Source organism: Sinocyclocheilus grahami, unplaced genomic scaffold (assembly GCF_001515645.1).
Source record: "Sinocyclocheilus grahami isolate Dianchi unplaced genomic scaffold, SAMN03320097.WGS_v1.1 scaffold448.1, whole genome shotgun sequence".
Lineage (NCBI taxonomy): Eukaryota > Metazoa > Chordata > Actinopteri > Cypriniformes > Cyprinidae > Sinocyclocheilus > Sinocyclocheilus grahami.
In genome coordinates this window covers 606,779-633,477 of record NW_015505627.1, presented here as the reverse complement: position 1 = coordinate 633,477, position 26,699 = coordinate 606,779, and the positions used below count along the sequence as shown (strand labels likewise).

General features: G+C 38.0%; 1 protein-coding gene across 6 annotated transcripts in view; it reads left to right on the top strand.

Moving 5' to 3' along the window:
- The window catches only part of LOC107552382 (glycerol kinase), a 36,327-nt gene that overhangs the window by 5,807 nt on the left and 3,821 nt on the right, over positions 1–26,699 (top strand). For 3 of the 6 annotated variants that reach the window (XM_016234247.1, XM_016234250.1, XM_016234246.1), the window contains exons 2-18: positions 2,358–2,431; positions 3,039–3,145; positions 3,240–3,317; positions 16,678–16,757; positions 17,019–17,156; positions 17,590–17,699; positions 19,984–20,050; positions 20,417–20,434; positions 21,062–21,097; positions 21,350–21,417; positions 22,294–22,336; positions 22,416–22,496; positions 22,712–22,790; positions 22,888–22,984; positions 23,223–23,307; positions 24,513–24,633; positions 24,775–24,918. In XM_016234247.1, coding sequence (XP_016089733.1) covers positions 2,358–2,431; positions 3,039–3,145; positions 3,240–3,317; positions 16,678–16,757; positions 17,019–17,156; positions 17,590–17,699; positions 19,984–20,050; positions 20,417–20,434; positions 21,062–21,097; positions 21,350–21,417; positions 22,294–22,336; positions 22,416–22,496; positions 22,712–22,790; positions 22,888–22,984; positions 23,223–23,307; positions 24,513–24,633; positions 24,775–24,918 — 1,426 coding nt within the window. Of the gene's footprint in view, positions 1–2,357; positions 2,432–3,038; positions 3,146–3,239; positions 3,318–15,094; positions 15,188–16,677; positions 16,758–17,018; positions 17,157–17,589; positions 17,700–19,983; positions 20,051–20,416; positions 20,435–21,061; positions 21,098–21,349; positions 21,418–22,293; positions 22,337–22,415; positions 22,497–22,711; positions 22,791–22,887; positions 22,985–23,222; positions 23,308–24,512; positions 24,634–24,774; positions 24,919–26,699 lie in introns of those variants that run through there. The other 3 variants (XM_016234248.1, XM_016234249.1, XM_016234251.1) reach the window with 3 other exon arrangements.

Below are 26,699 nucleotides of genomic sequence, written 5' to 3'. Positions count from 1 at the left end.
AGGCATTTGTTGCATCCAGTGGGGACATAATTACGGATTATAATGACTTTTTACGCGTTCCATTGCATCGTGCTGCGTAAACATAAAACCATGTCTGCATTTGTGATCGGAGAAATTACAAACAACAAACGCTACTCTACACTGGTCAAAACTCGCGATTGAATCGTCAGTGGCAAATTCTTTAAATATAAAAAACTTACTTACAGTCTGTGAGTCAGAACACCGGCATTGTAGTCTACTCTCCCAGGATCAGGAAACGGTCCTCCATAAAATGTGCTGCACACATCGGAATATTTGGTTGAACTGTTCTGGAACAGTGTTGTAAATACAACTTAACCACTGATTTCTAGTCGTGTCCTCTTTTGGGAGGCCAAACAAAGTAGTTTTGCTTTCACAACAAAATGCAGCGTCACACGGCGGGCTAAAGTAAGCGGCGGCCTAGAGTGAGCGGAGTTTGCCTAGAGGCCGCTTGAGTGAGTGGCGGCGGGCGGGCTTGCGGCAAATACATGTGACGACCCCGGGCTGGACTCCGCTTCGTCCACGGTGAAAGCCGATCCGGCGATCCACAGCGCGAACTTGATGTATTTCCTCAGCGACCAGCACGGATCAGCTCTAGGCATGACGAAGCAGATATTGTCCTCATTTGGAAGGCCAAACAAAGTAGTTTCGCTTTCACAATGAAACACACAGCGCCTTCACGACATGGCGGCAGCAACAGCGAGAATAAAAGTTACGCCGCCTTTCTTTGCGTGAACATTTGGGCGGCGTTATGCAAATCTTCCCACATCGTGACGTAGACATGTGGGGGCGTGTTAGAACGAGTCGTTTTAGGTAGGCGTGGTTGACTCTTAACTTTTATAAAGAATATCTCTTTGGATTTGAGACTTTAGTCTTTGCAACTTTACAGATCTTCTTTATGCACCAAGAGCTTGTAACACTCCAAAGAGAAAGGAAAAATGTAATCATATGACCCCTTTAAAAAAATATATATATATAGATATATATATATATATCGATAACTTGTATATGACAATAAAGTAAATATAATAACATGCATAATAACATGTTATATATTACTTATAATAGTGCTTTATAATTAACATATACAACTATATATATATATATATATATATAAAATTGATTTGATAACTATATTGTAATCATACATTACATTATAATATTGTGCTCAATCTGGCACACCCACTGGAGTCTCATCAATAGATCACGCATTCGCTGATAGCTCTGAAGTAAACTAACCCTGAAACAAACCTACTCCGGAGCAGGTTATGTTCAGAGAGTAAGTTTCTATGGCTACTAACAAACTGTTCTGGAACAGTGTTGTAAATACAACTTAACCACTGATTTCTAGCACGGATCAGCTCTAGGCATGACGAAGCGGATATCGTCCTCTTTTGGAAGACCAAACAAAGTAGTTTCGCTTTCACAACGAAACACACAGTGCCTTCACGACATGGCGGCGGCAACGGCAACAACAATACTACAGCGAGAATAAAAGTTACGCCTTCTTTCTTTGCGTGAACATTTGGGCGGCGTTATGCAAATCTTCCCACATCGTGACGTAGACATGTGGGGGCGTGTTAGAATGAGCCGTTTTAGGTAGGCGTGGTTGACTCTTAACTTTTATAAAGAATATCTCTTTGGATTTGAGACTTTAGTCTTTGCAACTTTACAGATCTTCTTTATGCACCAAGAGCTTGTAACACTCCAAAGAGAAAGGAAAAATGTAATCATATGACCCCTTTAAAAAAATATATATATATAGATATATATATATATATCGATAACTTGTATATGACAATAAAGTAAATATAATAACATGCATAATAACATGTTATATATTACTTATAATAGTGCTTTATAATTAACATATACAACTATATATATATATATATATATATAAAATTGATTTGATAACTATATTGTAATCATACATTACATTATAATATTGTGCTCAATCTGGCACACCCACTGGAGTCTCATCAATAGATCACGCATTCGCTGATAGCTCTGAAGTAAACTAACCCTGAAACAAACCTACTCCGGAGCAGGTTATGTTCAGAGAGTAAGTTTCTATGGCTACTAACATACCCTGAAAGTTACCTCCATTTTTGGAACCGAAAGACGGGGTGATCCACTTACTTACTCCCAAATATACCTGGGTATGTCACATAACCTGCTTTCTGGAATACCCCTCAGGTACAAACGCTGAATTTTTATACTTGTGATTTCTGTCTTTCTAATACTGCATGTTGAACAGGGTCAGTTTGGAGGGAAAAACAGATAACTGTCTCTTATATGATCAAAAACTTAAAAGTTATCTGTTCTTTTAATTGTAGGTTTTCAATGCAAAAACAGCAGAGCTTCTCAGTCACCATCAGGTTGAGATTAAACAGAGCTTTCCCAAAGAGGGGTGAGTATTTTGTCCTTTGCATTGACACACACTGGTTCAATGGGGCAATGCATTATGCAATATAGTAAGCGTACAACTTGTGATTCAAATCACAGGTTCATTATTGGTTCATATAATGTTATTCTGGATGAGCTGAATAGGATTTCTTCCATTTGCATTGATGGCAAAGTTGTCAGCTGTGTTCAGTTATGCACAGTGTGCTATATTTAAGAATCATGCAAATTTCATGTGGCTGGTTGGAGTGAGAACCAGGGTTATTTAGTACCATTGAGATATTATTGTAGTTTTTTTTTTATATTTTGAATTTGTTTTTAATTTTATGTTTTCTATTTTTATTTTAATTAGAGTTGTTGTAATTTTGTTGTGTTTTCGTCATGTTTCTTATTTTTTTATATAGTTTATTAATTTTTATTTCGGTTTTAGTTATTTTAGTAGAACAAGTTAAACTAAATGAAAATGAGAAATATTGTATAAAATAAAGTTTATATATATATATTTTTTTTTATTTTAGTTAAACTTTATTTTATTTCAAATAACAAAATTGTTTATGGATTTAGTTTAGTTAACAATAATAACCCATTAAAAATTATTTCTTGTCTTTCCTCAGCTGGGTGGAGGAGGATCCAAAAGAGATTCTTCAGTCTGTGTATGAGTGCATGGACAGAACCTGTGAGAAACTGACCCAGCTCAACATTGACATCTCGAACATAAAAGGTATCAAGCCAACTTGTTATTTCTCCATTTAACTGTTATTACATGCTCGTGGTTGTTTATTTTAATTTCTTCACGTGTTTTAATATGTCTGCAGCTATTGGTGTGACCAATCAGAGGGAAACCACCCTTGTTTGGGACAAGGAAACAGGCGAACCACTTTATAATGCTATAGGTAAATAACATTACCTTCCTATTATATATGACAAGGGGTGGACTGGCCATTTGGAGTACCAAGAGTTTTCTTGATGAGTCGCTGGACAATGTGGGCTGTCTCGTTGCTACGCAATTGTCTAAAGAATGAATGATAGTACATTTACGTATAATCATTCGTCGGCCCAGTTAGTCAAGTAAGTCAAGTCACCTTTATTTATATAGAGCTTTATACAATACAGATTGTGTCAATCTGTCAAAGCAACTTTAGAGTGTTAAACAGGAAAAACATGTGCTTATAATGCAAGAGGACAATAGAAAACAGTCAGTTTATCAGTTAAAGTCAGTTCATTGTTGAGTCAGTGATGTCATCGTTCAGTTCGTAAAATGGCCAACACGGCCCAATTGAGTCAAATTATTAATATATTATTAATTATTAATATATGTTGCGTATGAAATCATGTCTGTGTGCATGTGTGTAAAACAACAAACTGACTATGTATATGCTTAATGATCTGTAATTGTATATACATTGTTGTGATTGATTGTGGCTAGAATTTTTAAGAACTTGGTAAGAAAAAAATAATCAAACACAGAAAGTTCAAAATTAGTTTCTGGAATTTTTATTTCTAGAAAATATTCACATCTTAATTTAAATGTACTGTATGTAAAGTAAAGGTATATGTCACTGTAAACTTACATCATTTACAGGAGGTATATACTTTAAAATAACTATTTGTATCATTGCATGACTCATACAACTTCAAATAATATATCCATCACATTGAATGTTTAACTTTTTTTGTATTTTGGCCCAGTTCATGGTAATGTAGCTGTAAAAATAGTTGCCTGCTGAAATTGAAATATATGCATCTTCATGACTAGACAGACACAGGTGAGTTTCTCTTTATTATAGCGTTACACATTAGGTTTCTCTATAGATGTGAATCACTCAACCGGCGGTAATCCTGTCAGATCGTCCATGCTTTGAGCTAGCGTGTAGGGTCGGCCAATCTGGTTTCGTCCGTTAAAGTTAACCTTTTCAAATAACAGTTGCGATCCCGGACAGCGAGTAACTTTACATATGCAGGTAAAATCGGATTTTCTTCAATCACTGTTAAAAAAACAAACAAAAACAAACTAACAAACTTCATAGCTAGCTTTAGTGAAGCGGTCAGGGGAATATTTCTGCCTCTACCTAAGCTACGCCCACAGAAAAACATCACAATGTTTACTAACAAAGGGTCTATAAGCTGAGCAGGAATTCCAGCATTGCACTTTTTAAGGCTTGAAGAATGAGAAGTAAGATGTAAGCAGTTGAACATGGCGGAATCTAGAAATATTGCTAACTGTTTACGATAAAAAAAAAAAAAGTTAAACAACTGACAGTAATATCCAGGGATGCAAGCTACTGCTGACCTTTGGCAAATTTCTCCAATTTGAATGCCATTTATGTTAATTGTCACACAATGTAATTCTTAATTGTGCGTAACACGCAATGACAGAGTCATAGCCATTTTCAGCATATCAAGCATAAGATAAGGAGTAATTGTTTGCATGTTGTGAATGTTTCTTGTGAACAAAGGCTATTTCGAAAAACAAAGGGTAAATTCCGACTTTGCTATGACAATCTGGCGCTTCTGAATCAGTGACTGTAAGTATGTTTTGTTACTAGTTTAAGTATTTGTTATTGACTGTTCAAATGCGGAGTTTTGCGCAGCGCAGAGTAACGCGGTGTGTGTGTGTGTGTAATTTCACTCATCTAAGAAAATGATTCATAAAACTCAGAGTGGGAGAGTTATCATCTTTAGACTTGGTAACTTTTGGATTTCACTTAAGTGTGTCGCTGTTAGTGTCCTATATTAAAATAGAAATATTATTTGCAAGTAGTTCACATGGATTATTTTATTGTAAATAAGTGTTCTTTAAAGCTGCAGTCCGTAACTTTTTTTTGGAAGTGTCTCTGAAGGAAATAATGCATTATTTATCGGCTTTAAGATATCGGCCAAATTTTCTTATCAGGCCGATACCGATAACAGAAAAAATGAGCCGATATGGGCCGATACCGATATGGTGGCCGATATATCGTGCATCCCTATTAAAAATGATATAAAATACATTTTTGAGCAAGTACGTAGCCAGCCAGTGTTCAAAACTATCTCCTTAATTTAGCACGATTCACAACGTTAAGCTTGTAATATTGTGTTCTACTTGGGTGGTACTGGTAGGTTTCCAAGGGAAATACGAGCTTGGTGCTTTCGTCTTTGCGTCATTACATCACGTCTGTATACATAAAGAAGGAGTCCCGACTAGGCTTTATCGCATGTGAGGGTGCTGCTGGTGGCAGGTCATTTATAGTCTTTTCTCACAATTAGAGATCAGACTTTACAGAAAATGGAATCTACAATTAACACTAATACACACTAAATAGTAAATACATGTCACGTAATGCTGATGTAACAAACAATTTGAGAACAAAATATAACAATAATAATAATTTGCACGGATTGATGTGATTTGAGCTAACTTTACGATCGTTAGATTAAATCACCATTGGTAGCGTGATTTATTGTAAGGCTTTTTTTTTCTCAGTTGTGAGAACAAATTATATTTACATCATACTTCTAAGATGTAGAATCTGTGATTACGATGTACAGTATCCACACCGGTGCAGTGACTGACAGAAGAGCTGTGCCGATGCACAACCCATGTAAAGATGATAATTCTGCAAATAACTGCCATTGCAGGTTTTAAACAGAGATGGCGACAAAGAGGCAAAACCTACGGAGTGCAGCTTTAAATATTTACAGTTATTTCTCAGACAAATTCAAGTGTCTTCTTTGAGAAAAGACCAGGGTTCATGAACTGTAGCCATTTTGTTTTGGGTTTGTCCTTTTTGGGTCTGTGTAGGGCTGAAATGATTCCTTGAGTAACTCAAATACAAAAAATAATTGAGGCAAATTATTTGCCTCAAGGCTTCGTTTAGTTCATTTACTGTAGCTACACACGGAACACTGTGTTTCCCCACGGACCATTATCACTGACGTGCAACCCAATAAACGCTGGACATTTTTAAGACCGTAAAATTAATATGGTTGCTAGTTATGATGTCCCTAAGTTAGCTATGATTAGTGAAAGACTAAGCACCATTCATGTTGATTATCTCATTCTCTGTGACACATACACACACCATACAGTTATGCATAAAAATACCACAGAAAGAAAGTTAGTCCATATCACACGAAGAGTGCCAGTTTTCACCTCTAAAATCAGCATGATTACAAATGTGATACGGGTTTTATGCAACAGTTCAATAAACAAGAAGTTAATATTAAGAGACTTACGTTTTAGACACTATATTGCCTGTTTTTGCTTTATTTCACCAGCAAAAAATAATTCAAAACACAGCCACAGCACTGTTTTTTCATCTCTACATGACGGTGTTTTGTTCCTGGATGAATCAACTGTTGAAATGATTCGGTTCAATTGCAATGACTCACTTTTTAACAGTGACTTGCTGCTACCTACTGGTGGTTTTAATTTCACATTTAAAGTATCTTTTCATTTTTAAAACAATTGTAAATAACAGTATTCAATGTTTTCTATTTAAAATAACAAAATATTATATATGCATTTGTAACTGCAGGTTAAATGCATTCATGTCCCTCTGAGCTGAATTAAATAGTGTGTAAATAGGCCTACATCTAAATGCCTCTTCAGATGCAGCTTCTGTGTTTCCTCTGCATTGCAAAGATGAATGTTGTTGATACTGATATAATTTGTTTGGTAACCGCTCAAATGTCTTATTATTCTAATTGACTGATTAAATGTAAAAATTTGACTCAAAAAGATGATGCACACTTTTAGAGAAAAAAAGGCTTTATAAAAAGGTAAAAATGCCCATAAAATGTAAAAATCTATGTAAACTTATTGGAACAGATTAATTTCTATTACTGCTGTGAACTGACCAGTACACAGAATATGAAGGATATCAAAAACAAATCTCTCATTCACTCACTTACTCTCACTCACTCACACACACACACACACACACACCAGTACGTAAAAAGACATTTAAGAGGGTTTATCCTCCAAATAACTCTTTCATGTTGCAGAATTTTTTTTAGAAACTGTTTATGGACTCTTGTTCTTGTTCCAAGTTACTTTCCTGTGCACTGATTTTTGCCTCTTACAAAAGCAAGTAATTTAGGTAATTTAATGTATGCAGTTTCAGCAGTAAAAATATTTCTTTTTCTAAAAAGGAAACAAATTAGTTTTTTTTTTTTAGAGACCTATCTTATTTTCTCTTATGTCTAGTATTGCTCTTTAATAAAGAAAAATTACTTCATCCGATTAATCGATGAAATAATCGGTAGAATACTCGATTACTAAAATAATCTATAGCTACAGCCCTAGGTCTGTGCTTAAAAGAAAGCATCCAGTTAAAGCTACAGTCCATAAGTTTTGCCTCTTTGTCGCCATCTCTGTTTGAAAACCTGCAATTGCAGCTATTTGCGAAATTATCTTCCTTGCGTGGGTTGATGCATGGCGCCAGTGCGGCTGAATCTAATGTGTGGCTGTCAGTCTGCAGGTACTGCTCTTTGTGTTCTCAGATTCTACATTTTGAAAGTATGACCCAAACAAGAGTTTTCACTGGAGAATGTCATCTACATATTAGCGTTACCTGTAGATTTCCTGTACAGCCTAATCTCTAATTGTCATTCGTATTTCATATAAAGAAATTGTTCTTGTAACCCAAAAAGCAAATTAAAGTTCCTTACATCTTGTTCTCTTTGAAATAAATATTTTTAGTACAGAGTAATCCCACGTATCTGTAATCAGATGCACATTTAAAACTGGAACATAATCCAATTTCAGTCATTAGGCTACATTTTTCTGAAGCCACTTCTCAGTACGAATTCTTTTGGTTTTGACTACGGGTGAATCTCCAGTCACGGATTGTCGTTTTGATTTTGCTGGATTACAATCCGCCATTTATTCCAGCTGCTATGAGAAAAGGCTATAAACGATTCGTCATCTGCAGCATCCTCACGTGCAATATTGTAAGGGGGCTGACGAGACGTGAGATGTGCGGATCCATTCGCAGAGCTTTATTTTTGGAGAAGACAGAGACGTGGTCATAAAGCAGGCAGGGTCAAACAGTGGCAGACAGGTATATGGCGGGCAAGGCACAAGAATAGTCCTAGGGCTAGCGTAGGTCAATGAACGGCAGACACCAGGAAACCAGGCGAAGATCAGAAACCGAGAAAAACAGCTAAGGCTAAGGAAACGACTGAGGGCTCTTAGTGTAGCTATCCAAAGATATGTGCTAAACAATACTCGGCAGAGGGAAGGGATCAGAGTGAGTGTTAAATAGTGAGGGAGTGATATGAAACAGCTGGGTGCAATCAGTGTTACCAGCTGTGTGCAATCCGTGCTGAGTGCAATCAGTGCAATGAATGATGGGATATGGGGTGATGTGCAACAGTGTGTAGTGCGAGAGTCAATGAAATTAGAAAGGGTGACCTCTGATGGCTAGCAGATGGAAGTTCATGGACCGGATTCGTGACAAATATAGCATACTAGCTGGGGCAACATCTTTGTTTACAGACGTGACGTAATGACGCAGCTCAGTGCTCGAATTTCCTGTGAAAACCTACCCGTAACACTCAAATTAGAAAACTTTATTACAAGCTTCCACTGTAAAAAATGGTATGAGCTATCTACTTAAAGATTATGGAAACAATATTACACATGATATTTTTAAGTCGTTTTTAAGGCTTGATTTTTTTTAATGGAATCTTCCTGAATAAATCAAGTAAAATCTCTTAAATTATTTAATCTATGACACAATGATTTTAATATTATTAGTGAAATGTGCTCATTTATTTTAAGTTGATTCTCAAAAGCCCATCATTTTGAGTAAGGTCTGTTTGTATTTGACTTTGAGTTATTTTGTACAATAAGACTGTATACAGCCAAATAGCTTCAGTAGGAAAAAACTTTAATACACTAGCATTAGCAAAGCTACTGCTGATTGAACAAAGCATCATGCCTCATAGTAGTAGTACATGCAGTTATCCATAACCATAAGGATATAACATAACCATCAATGTAAACAAAAAAAAATGAATGAATGAATAAATAATGCCACTATATAATTTATGCACGATTCATTGAAATTAAACTGCAATCGTGATTTGGCAAAGGCTGCATTTTTTTCATGTGCAGCTTGTCAGTGAAGCATGGTTCTGTGATCAGTAGTAAATACTGATCCATCCAGAGGCCAGAGGGCGCTCTCGCGCTGAAACTTCAAATATGCCCTGCAGAAAAAAGGTAATACACATTGTTCCAGGAAATCCCTATCACAGCCTGTAGCTGAATAAACAAGATTGATATGCTTACATTGATTCAATATGACTAATAAAACACGACTATGACAATATATGGTTTATCTGAGTTCTTCTTATTGTAATTGTTATTATAATAAAGTCTATTTATAGTTCAGTGCTAATAGACATAGCCTTTATCACTGCATAGAATACTATGAAATATGTTGCGTGCCTTATTCTGCGTAAGAAGCCACATCATCTCACAGAAGGATTTTATTTCAAACACTGGAATGACGTTATGAAGTGAATTTGGATTAAAAACAAGTTATTAAACATTGTCTTTTGTTGGACAAGAGGTTTATAAATGCTTCTCATGTTTGGAAGATGTTTGACACATGTTGCTTGTTCCAATGCAAGTTATAAGCAACTCAATCTCGCAGTGCTTTCAGATGGAGCAGCATTTACTACTGATCACAGGACTGTGCTGCACTGTCAAGCTGCACATAACAGCCTTCCTGATTTCATAATTGCACTAAACCAGATGATTAAATCATGATTTTGATTCAATTTTGATTAATTGTGCAGCCCTACTTAAGTCATATCCGACTGTGTTTACCTGAATACTCGTCAAAACAGGCATTTTGACATAATACATGTGCATTTACTTTTACATTTATATTTTGACATTTAGCAGACGCTTTTATCCAAAACGACTTACAAATGAGGACAATGGAAGCAATCAAAATCCACAAAAGAGCAATGATATACAAGTGCTGTAACAAGTCTCAGTTAGCTTAACGCTGTACATGTAGCAAGTTTTTTTTAAACCATATAATAAATAAAAAGAAAACCGGTAGAATAGAAAAATAATAGAGCAAGCTAGTGTTAGAGGCCTTTTTTACTTTTGTTAATCAGAAGTCAGAAATTCAGAATTATAATTGTATAATAAATAAAAATAAAACAAATAGATAGAATGCAAAAAGATTAGAGAAGTATGTGTTGGTTTTTTGTTTTTTTAAGAAAAACAAGCAGTTAGTAAATAAATAGTGTGCAAGTCTAAAAGGGGCAAGTATTTTTTATTTTTTCTAAAGAATAGAATTAGAATAGAGAGTGCTGGAGTTAGAGGGTCAAATAAAAATGGAAGAGATGTGTTTTTATCCGATTCTTGAAGATGGCTAAGGACTCATTCCACCAGGAGGGAACATTTAATTTAAAAGTCAGAGAACGTGATTTTGTGCCTCTTTGGGATGGCACAATAAAGCGCCATTCACTAGCAGAACACAAGCTTCTAGAGGGCACATAAGTCTGAAGTAATGCATTTAGGTAAAGGGGTGCAGAGCCAGTGGTAGTTTTGTAGGCAAACATTAATGCCTTTAATTTTATGCGAGCAGCTATTGGTAGCCAGTGCAAACTGATAAACAGAGGTGTGACGTGCATTCTTTTCGGCTCGTAAAAATTAATCTTGCTGCCGCGTTCTGGATTAATTGTGAAGGTTTGATAGAACTGGCTAGAAGACCTGCCAAGAGAGCATTGCAATAGTCCAGCCTGGACAGAATAAGAGCTTGAACAAGGAGTTGTGAAGCATGTTCCGAAAGAAAGGGCCTGATCTTCTTGATGTTGAATAAAGCAAATCTGCAGGACCAGGAAGTTTTAGCAATGTGGTCTGAGAAAGTCAGCTGATCATCAATCATAACTCCACGGTTTCTGGCTGATTTTGAAGGAGTTATGGTTGAGGTGCCTAACTGGATGGTGAGATTGTGATGAAACGATGGGTTTGATGGAACCACAAGCAGTTCTGTCTTGGCAAGGTTGAGTTGAAGCTGATGGTCCTTCATCCAGCAAGAAATCTTTGTTAGACAAGCTGAGATGCGAGCAGCTATCGTCGGTTCATCAGGATGGAATGAGAGGTAGAGTTGAATGTCATCAGCATAGCAGTGATATGAAAAGCCTTGTTTCTGAATGACAGAACCTAGTGATGCCATGTAGACAGAGAAGAGAAGTGGTCCAAGAACTGAGCCCTGAGGCACCCCAGTAGTTAGATGTTGTGACTTGGACCCCTCACCTCTCCAAGTTACCTTGAAGGACCTATCTGAGAGATAAGACTCAAACCACTGGAGTGTGGTACCTGAGATACCCTTTGCCAATAGGGTTGACAGGAGGATCTGGTGGTTAACCGTGTCAAAAGCAGCGGACAGATCCAGCAAGAGTGCATTGCAAGTCCAGCAAGTATTGAAGATTTGGAATCCGCTCTTGCCAGTCTTAGGGCTTCAACAACTGAGAGCAAGGCAGTCTCGGTTGAATGTCCACTTCTGAAACCAGACTGGTTGCTGTTGCTGTCTATTTGACCGTTCTAGTGTAAAAAAAACCGTCTCCAGTTTACTGTAGTAACCTCGGTTCCCTGAGAGCGGGAACGAGACATTGCGAAGCATCCGCAGTGGGAACTAATCCCCTTCTCTGAAATCCTGAAACCTTATATGATAACGCCTATAGGATACTGGCCAATTGTCACTAATCTATGCAAATCACATGCAAATACTGACAAGCCTGCGGGCAGTATAAAATGCGGCGAGAACGACAATTGCCTTAATCTTAGACTGAGCGCTGCAGAACTGCTCGAGCAGCGATCTTTGCAATGTCTCGTTCCCGCTCTCAGGGAGCCGAGGTTACGACAGTAACCGGAGACGTTCCCTTTCGAGTGTTCACTCTACATTGTGTATTTGGTATACAATCCCACTGTGAGCTCGGCGAAGATCAGGCCAAACTCATGGCTATGACCACACCAAGCATGGGGTAGAACAACACACAATTCCCAACCAATAGTGATGCCATTAGGGAAGCCCGCAGCTGATAGGCAGAGCTAGACCAATGAACATTTTAACACGGGTATAGCAAATTAGCATATCTAACGTATGGGCTCTGATGTTGAGAGGGCATTCCTGTCCCTGGCTCGCATAAGTCGACATGATAGCGTCCATTATCCAGTGAGAAAGCCTCTGCTTAGATACTGCTCATCCTTTAGAATAGCCACTGAAGCACACGAAGAGCTGGTCAAACTGTCGAAAGATGGCCATGTGGTCGATACAAATCCTTAAAGCCCTAACCAGGCAAACAGCGCTCTGACCCTCGGTGTCATGCAAGGTCGACGGCTCGGAAGAAAAAGCAAGCAAAGAAATTACCTGCGCTTTAAAGAGGGTGGAAAGAGATTTAGGCATGTAGCCCAGTCTGAGCCGGAGAGTAACACTGCAGTCCCCAGGCCCAAAATTAATACAATCGTTGCCCATCGAGAGCGCATACTAATCTCCTATGCGCTTAGCCGAGGCAAGGGCGAGAAGCAGAGCAGTTTTGAGGGAGAGTTCCCTCATATCGATAGATTCCAAGGGCTCGAATGGGGGAAGAGAGAGAGTTTTTAGCACCAGCGCTAGGTCCCACGGCGGCACCAAAGGTGGGCGTGGGGGATGTAATCTCCTCACTCCCCTGAGAAATCTGACCACCAGCATGTGCTACCCGGTACCGGGGAACGAAACGAAGCAATATCAGCCACATACACCTTTAGTGTCAACGGTAGACTCCCGCTATCCAGCCTGTGCTGCAGAGCTAATGCAGAGCTGATTGCATCTCCACCGAGTCAAAACACACATCCAGATATGTTATAGACTGACTCAGGGTGAACAAGCTCTTCTGCATATTCACACGCAGCACTAGGGACTCCAGATGGCGAAGCAGCACATCCGCATGACTGACAAGCACATCTCTTAAATGGGCTAAAATCAGCCGATCGTCCAGATAGTTTAGAATCCACATACCGCTCGCTCTGAGAGGGGAAAGCGCCGGACTTATGCACTTTGAGAACGTGCACGGGGCTAAAGCCAGCCCAAAAGGGAGCACTGAGTACTGGTATGCCGTGCCCTCAAAAGCAAACCTCAGGAAACGCCTTTGGCGCGGTGCTATCTGAATATGAAAATATCTACTTCTACTTCAGAGTCGTCATCCTGAACGTGCGCTTCTGAAGTGCTCTGTTGATGGGGCCTCAGGTCCAGAATCGGACAGAGTCACCCATCTCTCTTGCATACCACAAAATAGTGGCTGTAAAACCCGCTCTCCCACTCGCTCGGAGGGACTTGCTTGATCGCTCCTTTTGCGAGCAGGTTGTGAACTTCCTGTTTCAAAATAGAGACATTTTGGGGCAGTGTCAGTGACGGAACCATGCCATTGAAACAAGGAATAGCTCTCCACAGGTCTTGGAACTGAAATAGCGGCCGAATCCCTCCAGTTGCTATCACTGACGACGAGCGTGATCTTGAAGGCTGATGGAATGCGCATTGGATGACTCATCACCTTTGCCCGATTTTGAGCCTCAGAGAAACGTTCGACCACTGACTCCACGGCGTCACCAAAGAGGCCAGAGAGAGTAATTGGCGTGTTGATGAGTGTCTTGTGGTCAGAGTCCTTCAGGTCAGCTAGGGTTAACCCTCTGGGGTCGAGGAACGTGCCGGCACATTTTGGGGCATTTTTTCCTGATAATGCCAAAATTAACTTAAATTACTCTGTCATTTTTGATCATACAGATAAGAGCAATACATCATTTGAATCTGTAAAGGGTCTACCTTTATTTGTATACAATCATTATAACAACAGAATGCTGTGCTTTTGTAAAATAAATAAAACAAACAGGGTAGCGCACTGTTCTTCTGCCATCTCAGTCTCTGTGAACTTCTTTCTGAAACACGTAAAAAAAAATAAACCCAAACTCAGTGAATATTTCACACAGAGACATATCTATAGAAAGCTTGAAGTGTCTACTTTTAAATGATGTAAGTCATGTTGAAAACAAATATTCTCTGATAAAGTCATCTGTATGAAACCAACACAAGGTCCAGTTTTTCCCATCTGAGCTCATTAACTGTAATGTGATCACGCCCACATGCAGCGTGTGCTATTCATACGATAATCTTCCACGTGAGACGCGCGAACCTGTAAACATCCACATCACCGCCGTAAACAAAGCCTGAAGATTCATCAAGTTCATCTTGGATACTTTTCATTTCTGGAAGAAGATGTGCTGAGAGGAATAAGCTTTGGATTTACCTCAGAAGAAGAACGCGATGTGACGCGCAGCTTGAGCAGCGGAGGAGATCATTTCTGATGAGTAAGTCATGTTTTATTACTTGCATTAGTTGTTATTATGTTAATGTGACGTAATTTACTTGTTAGACTTTTCCCAAACTAATTACTGACTAAATGACACGACACCAGGATGTTTTTTTTAATGTTCTATAAAATATAAAACAATACGATATAAAAGTAATATTAGTGTTTACTCTGTAAAACTGAATTTTAGAGTCTGAGAATGTTTAGACCAGTCTTTACTGTGAACTACTCTGTTCACTAATATATGTAGATGTTTATTACGTGCTTAATAATAATTTAGTTTCTCAGATATAAAATGTTTTTGTATTGTGTAATACATACATAAAAAAATAAGCTCCATGACTACTTATGATGGGCTGTTTTTTCCCCTTGAATCCATGGAAAGAAGCAGCAAACAGATTGGCAATACCAGGTAAGGTTTACTTGTTTCAACAGCTGAACAGGATCAGTTTCAGAAATGGCACAAATGTGTATTATTGTTCAAGTCTAGATCAGTGTGCTCTATAATGTGTCTTTGACCTTCATTATGTATATTTTGATTATAATGTGTTGTAAATAAAATACAAATAATCAAAACCCCCATTATTTTACTCTTTTCTCACATTCTTTCTTACCTGCCTCAGTCACACTGATGGGCCATTAGGGGAGGGCCTTTTGTCTCTCAGGTGTGAATCACTAAATATTCATGGTCATTGTCACTCCCTCACATACGGCTTTTCTAACACAAAACATGTGTTACAAAAGGTAAATCAATATATTGTTTCCTGTGAATGAGTAAACAGGATGATTATTACATCATTTTATAGCAAAAACTGGTCTACCACATTAAGTTCTCAAAAGTATTGTGGACAAATGTTCTGTATGTGTTTCACAGCCTTATTTCAGTGACTTAAAAAAATTAGTTTCTCACTAACCATGCATAAATTCATACATGCATGTTCATACATGCTGATTATATATTATTGTAGCATAGTTTGTGCTGAATACAGTGTAATCATACTTAAGCCATTAATATGTTTTTAAGATACTGAAAAAAACACAAATGTCAGGACATGTCAAAACTTCTCCAGGGCCCCAAATCCCCCTCAGACCACAGGGGGTTAACCATAGGTGCATATGAAGGACCACCATAAGCCCATGGATCGACCAATGGCCTGGGCTGAGCACTTAGGTGCTGCACGCAGGTCTTTCATCACTTCAGCGGTGACGCTGCCACTGTCCATGGATTGCAGGAGCTTTGCTTGGAAAACCTGCATCAACACCATAGCGTGTAGCGCGGATGCCACCTCACTGGCGGAAGTGTTGGCCTTGTCAGCCAGGTGGGCAGTCAGCCTGCAGGGCTTGAATGGCAGGCTGAGGTCCACGCCCAGCGTGGCCGAAGAAGGGCATAAGTGTTCGGCGGCAGTCTCCTCGATGGGGGCATGCACACGTATTTGTGGGCTTCCGCCCCGTCCACGTGGGAGAAGAGAGACTGTGTGGGAGCGTGGGAGCATGCCGATTGTGGTGCAGTCCACGACCTCACAGCGTGCTAATGGACATGCAGGGAGAAGGGTAACTTCCTCCTCGAAGCGGCCTGGCTGCGGCCCGACTGGAAATACCAGGAGTCAAATTTACTCCTGGCAGTCTCTAATATCCCTCTGAGCTCGTAAGTCATGAACCGGCAGGTCCACGCAGTGGACACAGTCCGAGTTGGTAAAGGCAGCATCGGCATGGGCCAGGCCATCCCTGGTGTATTGGAGATCAGGTGTGGTGGGCCGCTCTATGCCAGAAAGTCTAGGGCAACTTTTTACTCCAAGTCCACCCCTGTATATGACCATCATTTAATATGAGTAGTCATATCTACTGCTTTACAGTCCGGAATCAAATAACCAAATAATTCCTGATTTGTTTGGATGTGTTTAGTTTGGCTTGATCTGCGAACCCAGTCAACAGTAGAAAGGCTCATCAACAAAACTCCAGGCAGAAACAAAAACCACCTCAAGGTGAGAGTGAGAGTGTCTCCTTGTAAACTTGAACAGTTACATCCACAATCCATTATTATGTAAAACAATGTTCAATATGTCTGGCAGGAGATTGCCTGTCCCCCCCGATTTCTTGTTTCAAACCGAAATATATCAAATCAAAACAAAAATTGCGCTCATCAAGCCACTTCTAACTGTACTCTGGTTATTTTTTTATTTCTGTTATTTTACATAAAGTTGGCAAAACTCAATAATATTTGTTACTTCTCTTGCTTCATACAGCACAAGACTGGCCTACCCATCAGCACATACTTCAGTGCAGTGAAGTTACGCTGGCTGATGGATAACGTGGAAAAGGTCCATGAAGCTGTGCTCTCTCACAGGGCCATGTTTGGAACGGTGGACTCTTGGCTTATCTGGGTAAGAGCAGTGGCAGTGAGGTTTCTCTTATGCATTTCTATAGTGTTTGTGTACATGTTTTTTTAGGTTGAAGGGTAGAAGAAGAAATTAGTTCATGTCTTAGGGGCAATATACTGCAAAATAAACTCAAGCACTCGGTCATGGATTGATTTCAAATGCTGTAATCCAGTGGTTCTCAACCACGTTCCTGAAGCCCCCCAGTACTGCACATTTTGCATGTTTCCTTAATCAAGCCTGGTTCAGGTCATCAGCTCATTAGTAGAGACTCTTAGACCTGAAATGTATGTGCCAAACAAAGAGGACATGTAAAATGTGCAGTGTTGAGGGGGCTCCAGGAATGTGGTTGGGAACCACTGCTCTAATCAGTATGAAGTGATCATAATGTAAATATTTTAACTTGTTTAAATAATCAGGGATAACCCCTAACTTTCAGTGCCTGACTGGGGGGAAGAAGGGAGGTGTTCATTGCACAGATGTAACCAATGCCAGCCGAACAATGCTCTTCAATATTCATACAATGGACTGGGATCCAGAGCTCTGCAAGTAAGTACAATTTTGCATACATACAGTTTTATATAAATCTTTCTAGACCAATGCTTATTTGCATATGCAAAAGTATAAATGGATACTCTGCCCAAAAAATTTAAATTCTATGATCATTTACTCACCCTCATGCCGTTCTAGATGTAAATGACTTTTTTTTCATTCTGAAACACACAGAGATTTTTTGAAATATAATCCATCTCTTTGAATTCATATAATGTAAATGTACAGGACTCTCAAAACTGATGCTTAAAAAAACACACAAAACAAATGCAATGGCAATCTACACAACCCCAGTTGATGAATCGGCGTCTTCTGAAGCAATACTATAGGTGTGTGTGAGAGAAAAAGAAATTTTAAACATTTTAAAAACCATCGCTTTTGACCAGCTGTCACACCTGGGTTCGCTTGGCATAAATATAAGCATGTTTGTGAAGCATAATGTCAGCATGTTGTGACATTCTAGCAAGAAGTAATGGCTTCTGTGTCATTTCTTGCATGAGCTTAAAAACACTTATGTCACGCTTCACAATGTGCTGATGTTGTGCTTCACAATGCTGTCCTGAACCTGTGTATGACAGTTGGCATGAAGCAATGGTTAAAAATATGATATTTCTTATACACACCTTTTGGTTTTATTTTAGAAGACTGTTTTTTGTTACATCTGAAGAATGCAAGTCATACATTTGGAATGGCATGATAGTGAGTAAATAATGAGAATATTTTCATTTTGGATATGGAGTATCCCTTTAAGACTGGAATACACTTTGTGCCTTTTAAAATCTACACTACACATTACACACTTGCCAGTTTGTAAATAGTTACCGATAGGGTTGGGTATCAAAAACCCGATACCAATATGGCACCGGGACCTATGTAACCGGTATGTACTAGAACCGAATCAGAACGCAGATTTCGGTGCCATGCCTGAGCGATCGATTTAAATATTTGTCTTCTGGTTCTCCGAAACGAACGTAAGAAGCAAGAAGAAAAAATAATTTCCCGACTGAGAAAATGTCAGAAAGTCAGAAAGCTCTAATAATACAAATCCAACAAATCTTTGTAGTAATGCGAGTGTCCATTTTTGATATTCTGTGGTGGTCACGGCAGTAATAGAAATTAATCTACCCATAAGATGAAATATATATATATATATATATATTACATTTTAAAAGCATTTTTAGCATGTTTGTGAAACATTAAGATTTATTTGTGGATCTCATTCTATTTATTTGTGGATCATAATCTATTTATTTGGAATTAAGCAACAATTCTACACCCATACTAAACCTCCCTTGTATTCACATTTCTAAACCTGTTGTCCAACAAAAGAGAACATTATACATTAACATTTTTACTCCACAACACCAGTGAAATGCTTCCTTTTCTGATCTGATGTGGCTTCTTGTCACAGAATGAGGCAGAACATATGTTCCATAGGCTACTTTAAAAAGAATACATCGATTAGCAATGGATTATAAATATACTTAATTATTATGAAAATACCAGAGATGGCTTGAATAACACATAAACTATATTGTCGCAGTCGAGTGTTTATTGTCTTTGTTTTATCAATCAAAACATTTATGTTCGGTTTACTCAGTTACAGCTAAAATAGCCATGCCTTTGTCCAAAAAATGGATTTCCTGGAGGGTCATGAGTTCCGCTACTTCTGTGACTGGATATGTGGATATTCTGTGTGAGGGCGCCCTCTGGTGTCCAGTATGAATGAAACCGACATCATGTGTTTATAGTGCTAATGGCCAATCCATAATTTTTGGGGGAATTTTAATTATTTTTTTTATTTTTTAATAAGTATCGGTTCAGGCACCGGAACCGTTTTAAAAGTATAGATTTGGCACCGGTATCGAAAAAAACCAAACAATACCCAACTCTATTTAGAGAATAGTTGCAGAGAAAAACTGACCATCATACCCTAAGTGACTTGACTTTCACACACTACCAGACTTTTAAGTCATTTCAAACACAACAAACTTGCGCAGAAACATGAACCTCATTGCTAGGAGACACCTGAACAAATGAAAACAATATTGTTCTAAAATCTGCCCAAAATATCAATCATCATGAATTTGTGAGACATCCTCTGACTCTAGAATAGTCTATAAAATGTCAACTCTGACTGCTCAGAATCTGAAGACTGGTGACCAAACTGCAAATAGGCAATAATCTGGGCAAACGTGTAGTGTATTCCAGTCTTTACTGTTTTTAATATTTAATATATAATATATTTAATATATATTTATAACATGTATTTCTTAAACAGATATTTTGATATACCAATGGAAATTCTGCCAAAAGTGAGAAGTTCTTCAGAGATTTATGGTTTAATGGTAAGTGTTTGATCCCAAAGAGAGACCTGCTTTCTGTACTTATGTTACATAATGCATGGGTAGGATTCTGTTGTGGTAAATTGTCCCATTGCTGTAAATGTATCCTGTTCAGAATAAGTATTTCTTTGAATGCAGGGCAAGAGAAAAAAGAGAGAAATGATCTTTGCTCCAGAGCAGTGCCTGTCAAAGAGTAACTGTTTATTCTTTAACTGAACATACAAAAAATCCACAAGCCCCAATAACATCTTTCCATCCAAAGTTGAATTTTGCTGTGGAGCAGTCATTTCACGCTTTGGAGATTTTAGTGTGTCCTTTTTTACCATGATTATATTTTGTGTCCTGTGATCTCTTCGGGCTGACTGATAGAAAATCAGCTCTAATCTGGTGAGTATCTCTAGCTGTCCACACTGTCATGTCTGGGAAAACTTTGCTGTGTCATGTTGTCATCACAGAAATTGGTGCATTTCCAATATGCAGCAAACATGTTTTTCACATTTTGGTTGAGTTAAGGTCTTATTGGAAATGTACCGGGTGGTGATCTTGTCTGTTTTTCATTGTGTTTTGGCTTGACACCTGACGCACTTCCTGTCCTTCCCAACAGTTCTTGAAATTTAGGAACTTTTACCATTTAGTTTTATGGCTATGGTCCTCTTCTTTGTTGCTTTATTCATTCACTATTGCTGAAGCCGCACCATCTTGAGTTGCAGTGATGAAAATGAAGCAGCTTTTTTACAGTTTTTAACATACTTGCAGAGTCACTGATTCTTCTTTTTTGTGGAGTATGTTTAGAGCAGATACTTGCAGCACACAGCGGCAGATGATTTGCCAAAGATGCTTTTGTCCACTAAAGTATTAGACTTTATAATTATTAATCTGATTCTATTTATCTGAAGTGTTTGCGTTCTGACTTTAAGCAGGGGGATGTATAATGCATGTTAATTATTACATTCATTTGTGTATTATTAAATTCTTCCCCTAATGTTTTACTTGTTAATTAAATTTTTCTTACAGAAATCTGGCCCTTTAACTGGTGTCCCCATATCAGGGGTAAGATTATTAGATTATTATTAGAAAGATTACAGTTTCTTTCTGTAGTTTCTTGCTCTTATTTAGCTAATGTCTCTTAAAACTTTTAGTTGTGTGTAAGTGTAGTACATTGTGTCATGAATTATTTTTAGTTGGACAATTAAATTGACCATAATGCATATAAAGTACTATATCTTCAGAGCCTCAAAAATAATACAGAAATTCACAAATACTTTCTGATGTCCTTTAAAGTAACTTTAGATTTGTTTACAGTGTCTTGGTGACCAGTCTGCTGCGCTGGTGGGACAGATGTGCTTCAAGGACGGACAAGCTAAAAATACGTACGATTTTGTTTTGTTAATCTGTCTTTTCAGTTCATATGCAGTAGTATAACTGAGCAGATTCTACTCTGTAAAAAAAATCTGTGACATTTATGGTAAAATACCGGCTGCTGTTGTTGCCAGAACTTCATTGTAAAAAATATGGTAGCAACATTTTAGACTTAAAAAAAAAAAAACTATTTCATTAACTTATGTAATGTTAATATACCAAACTATTGAAGTACTAATATCTGTTTTGTACCATTGTAATACACTGATAACCACCAAAAACAGGTGGTGATGACGAGAAAGTCACATGATGAATCAAAGCACATCACACATAGCTTTTCCACTAGCTCAGGAGAGAAATACTTTTATAAAGAAGGTGCACAGTGGCATTCACACAAATACTAAACATGGTAACACACAATACTGAAATAATGCATTTAACATTAATTTAACAACATTAGATACAAGATAAAACCCTAATGTACACAACCGATAAGAAAAAAATAAAACGAAACGGATATTTCTATGAAAAAACATCAAATATGAAGTGTCATGCAGTTTTTCACTGTAAATTATACAATAACTTTTTCTTTTTCACTTCCAAAAACCATAATTTTTATAGTATTTTACTGTAAAATTACATTAAATGTAATTACAGTTATTCACTATATGTATAGTATGGAAACTTACTGTTAACCAATTAACAGGTTTTTACAGTAGCATTTTTACAGACTTTTACTGTTCAAATCACGATCATGTTTTACAGTGTACTGTTCTCCACATAGCCCTATTTGTCAACATGCAAAAATGTGTGCTTAGACTAAAGGAAGATGATGTGATTTGTATATTTGCTCAAAATGTGTAACTTGTTTGTTTTTTTATTTACAGTTATGGGACTGGTTGTTTCCTGCTAAAGAACGTAGGGACTAAGGTATTCAACATACATATAGCATCAAAAAAAATGTTTTGTTTTTAATTTAATCTACGTGGTTTTTTTTCATATCTTGAAGCCTGTGATGTCAGACCATGGACTCCTGACAACAATCGCATATAAACTAGGGCGTGACAAGCCTGCCTGCTATGCACTAGAGGTAATGTTGTTGAATGCTGACATTGTTTATTACATATTATGTTCCTGGCAAAGTAGTTCTTACCAAATCAATGTACATGTTTTGTTTATGTGGCAGCTATTTCATTCCACCTCTCAAAAACATGAAAAGTCAATAAATTTCTCATAATTACTCTGTGATTTAGAGTGATGTAGCCAGTCCTTCACCCTTGCTAATCTGGAGTTTTTCTTTTCTAGGGTTCTGTTGCCATTGCAGGGGCAGTTGTGCGTTGGCTAAAGGATAATCTCGGAATTATCCAAACCTCTACAGAACTAGGTGTGTTTGTGTAAAAGGTTATATTTATACCCTCATACAAGAACATTTAACCCAGTTTTGGAATATTTCATTTTAAACATTTCACTTTTCATCCCAGAGGAACTAGCTGCTGACGTTGGCACATCATATGGCTGTTATTTTGTCCCTGCATTCTCTGGATTATATGCGCCATACTGGGAACCAAGTGCTAGAGGGTTAGTTACTGATACATCCATTTAAAAGATCGTTTTCGGTTGATGTAAGCGATGTAGAAACACTAAAGCCTGAGAAGAATGAGCATCACATTAGAGAAAGGCATTAGAGTTTTATAAGAAGCAAAAAAATCCTATTGTGAATTTCATAAAGCGTTTATTATGTGAAGTCCAGTTGCAATTTTTGTGTTATTACATATGAAATGTACAACATTGAACCTCTGTCTCTTGCTTACAACAGAATCATCTGTGGTCTAACACAGTTCACCAATAGGAGTCATTTGGCTTTCGCAGCACTTGAAGCTGTCTGCTTCCAGACACGAGAGGTATCCCTCCATGAATTGGCATCTGCATGATTATACATTCTTATTCCATGGTCTGTCTGAATACTGGATTCTGATTGGCTGGCAGGTATGCAGTAAAACCGTTTAATGCACAGGTAGTTCCAAGTCAGTTTAATCACCATTCTATATTAATGCGCTGCTTTAATTGATGCACACTAACCAACACGCATCACTCGCACCCGTGCACACACACACAGAGAGAGAGAGAGGGCCGAGATCGCTGATTGCGCTGCACACACACACAAACTTGTTGTCAACGCTTCCCTGAGATTTTCATTAATAAAATCGCCTAGATACTAGATCGCTACATTATATTCCTCAGCAACGAGGTGGTAAAATCGCTGTTTTTGAAGTAATTGTTTGTACAGAGAGATGCGCAGACACATCTACACACAACTGTCATCTCTCTCTCTCTCTCTCTCTCTCTCTCTCTCTCTCTCTCGCTCTCTTGCTCTCTCTCAAACTATCGATCGATAATTAATTGAAATACATGCTGTAATTAATTATACTATTCTAACTATAACTATTTCATCTCTGTGTATGATTTGAAGTGGGCAGAATGCTAGCGCTAATGTGCCGTAACTGACGAAAATAACTCATTTTTACCCATTTGGTCAAATATTGTGCTGCAAAGAGCAATACTAGTTTTAACTTGTCTTTAACTTGGCAATGACCATGGAATAAGTGGGATAATCAACGGCTAGCTGGGCATTAAAGGATTTTAATGCACTTCGTGGAGGCAACCACCCTCCGCTTCGCGTTGGGTAGTTTTTTGCCTCCACGTCGTGCATTTAAAATCCTTTAACGCATGGCTAGCCGTTAATTATCCCTTACTTATTACATGGCTTTCTGGAATAATTGATTCTGAAAATTAACCGTTGTCGAAGGAAAAGTTTCTGTGTCCTACATAGCATCTGTTGTCTCTGCAAAGTAATACATAATTTCAACTCAAATCTTCATTTCTTGTTAATTTAAATAGATGTGTAATCTATAACATACAGTCAGCCATCCAGTTAATTTCCTGATCGCCCTGTTGAAGTTATTTTGCAGGGACAGTTTACTGTATATTTTCCCTTACTTATTTTTTATGGTCTTAAGGATAGAGGTGCTTTCTAAATTTGAGTATATCACGAATAAATGAATAATTTTTTTTGTAGGATGATAAAGGATGCCCAAATTTGTTTCAGATTCTGGATGCAATGAACCAGGACAGTGGTATTCATCTGTCCCAGCTCCAGGTTGATGGAGGCATGACGTCCAACCGGCTACTGATGCAGCTGCAGGCCGACATACTGTGTATCCCAGTTGGTAAGATGCACATTTTCATCTTGTCTTTATATCACAAGTCTTTATATGAGTCTTTATATGTACATAAACACTGGAATAAATGTAATTTTACTGATGTTTGCAGATGGGCAGATATGTGATGTAGTAAGTATTTATTTACAGTAAAGCCGTCCATGCCTGAGACCACAGCCCTGGGTGCTGCCATGGCAGCAGGAGCAGCTGAGGGGGTCAGCGTGTGGAGCCTAAACCCAGAAGATCTCACAGAGGTCACTTCAGAAAAATTTGAACCTCAGATCAACCCAGAGGGTAAAGGAATCTAAAGTGCACCACACTCCAATTCATAACTACAGGGTTTCCACGGGGTCTTAAAAAGTCTTCAATTTAGTTGTATCAAATCTAAGGCCTTATAAAAGTCTTAAATTGTACAAGAAGTCTAAAAAGGGGTCATATGATATTGCTAAAAAGAACATTATTTTGTGTATTTGGTGTAATGAAATGCGTTTATGCGGTTTAAGGTTCGTGAGCTGCGGCCGGCTTGAGTGAGCAGCGGGCGGGCGGGCTTGCGGCAACCACATGTGACGATCCCGGGCTGGACTCCACTTCATCCACAGTGAAAGCCGATCCAGCATCCTGAATGAATCAACCGTTTAAATGATTCGGTTTAATCGCAATGACTCACTTATTAACTGTGACTTGCTGCCACCTACTGGCGGTTTTAATTTCACATTTAAGGTACCTTTTAATTTTTTTAATAATTTCAAACATCAGTTTTGAATGTTTTATGTTTAAAATATCAAAACATTATTTATGCATTTGTAACTGCAGGTTAAAGTAGTCTATGTCCCTCTGAGCTGCATTAAACAGTGTGTAAATGCATCTAAATGCCACTTCAGATGCAGCTTCTGTGTTTTCTCTGCATTGCAAAGATGAATTCTGTTGATACTGATTTCATTTGCTTGGTAACCACCCAAATGCAAGAATTTGACACACAAGATGATGCACACTTTTAGAAAAAATGGCTTAATGGTAAAAATGCCCATAAAACTAGTTGGAAAAGATTAATTTATATCACTGCTGTGAACTGACCACACAGAATAGGAAGAATATAAAAAATTCAGGAGTCTGCTGTCCACAGTAGTCCTTAAAATACCAGCACAATAACACGCTCAATGAAATATCGTATAATTATCATTATCGATAAAATCCCAGAAAATAAAATTTTTTTGTCAATATTGCACACCCCTAATTTATTTAATTTATATAACAATTTATTCATAATAATTGTTTAAATTAATAATTTATACTTTTTACTCATCCATTTTCTTAACAATGGTTTAAAGGCTGAAATGTAAAGTTTATCATTTGTAAGATGTTTTGTTTTTGTGAAAACTTGTATCTGAACTGTGTAAATTATGCTTTTTACAGTAATTTTACGGTTTAATATGCTACTATAGGCATTGCCATACCCTGCTCATATGTTATTACATTTATTTGTGCAGGTCCTAAAAAAGGTCTTAAAAAGTCTTAAATTTGAGCTTAAAAGATCTGCAGAAACCCTGTAACTAATGTAAATTGTACGTAATTGTATGTACTTGGTTTTTTTTTGTGTGTGAAACACATGCTGAAATTATTTAAAGGTGTCATATGATGCGATTTAAATTTTTCCTTTCTCTTTGGAGTGTTACAAGCTCTTGGTGCATAAAGAAGATCTGTAAAGTTGCAAAGACTAAAGTCTCAAATCCAAAGAGATATTCTTTATAAAGGTTTAGAGTCAGCTACACCTACCTAAAACGGCTCGTTCTAACATGCCCCCACATATCTACATCACTATGTGGGAAGGTTTGCATAACGCCGCCCAAATGTTCACGCAAATAAAGAAGGCGTAACTTTTATTCTCGCTGTAGTATTGTTGTTGCCGCCGCCATGTCGTGAAGGCACTGTGTGATTCGTTGTGAAAGCGAAACTACTTTGTTTGGCCTTCCAAAAGAGGACGATATCTGCTTCGTCATGCCTGGAGCTGATCCGGCCTCCGCTCACTCTAGCCCCCGGCCTCTGCTCACCCTAGGCTGCCGCCGCTCACTCTAGCC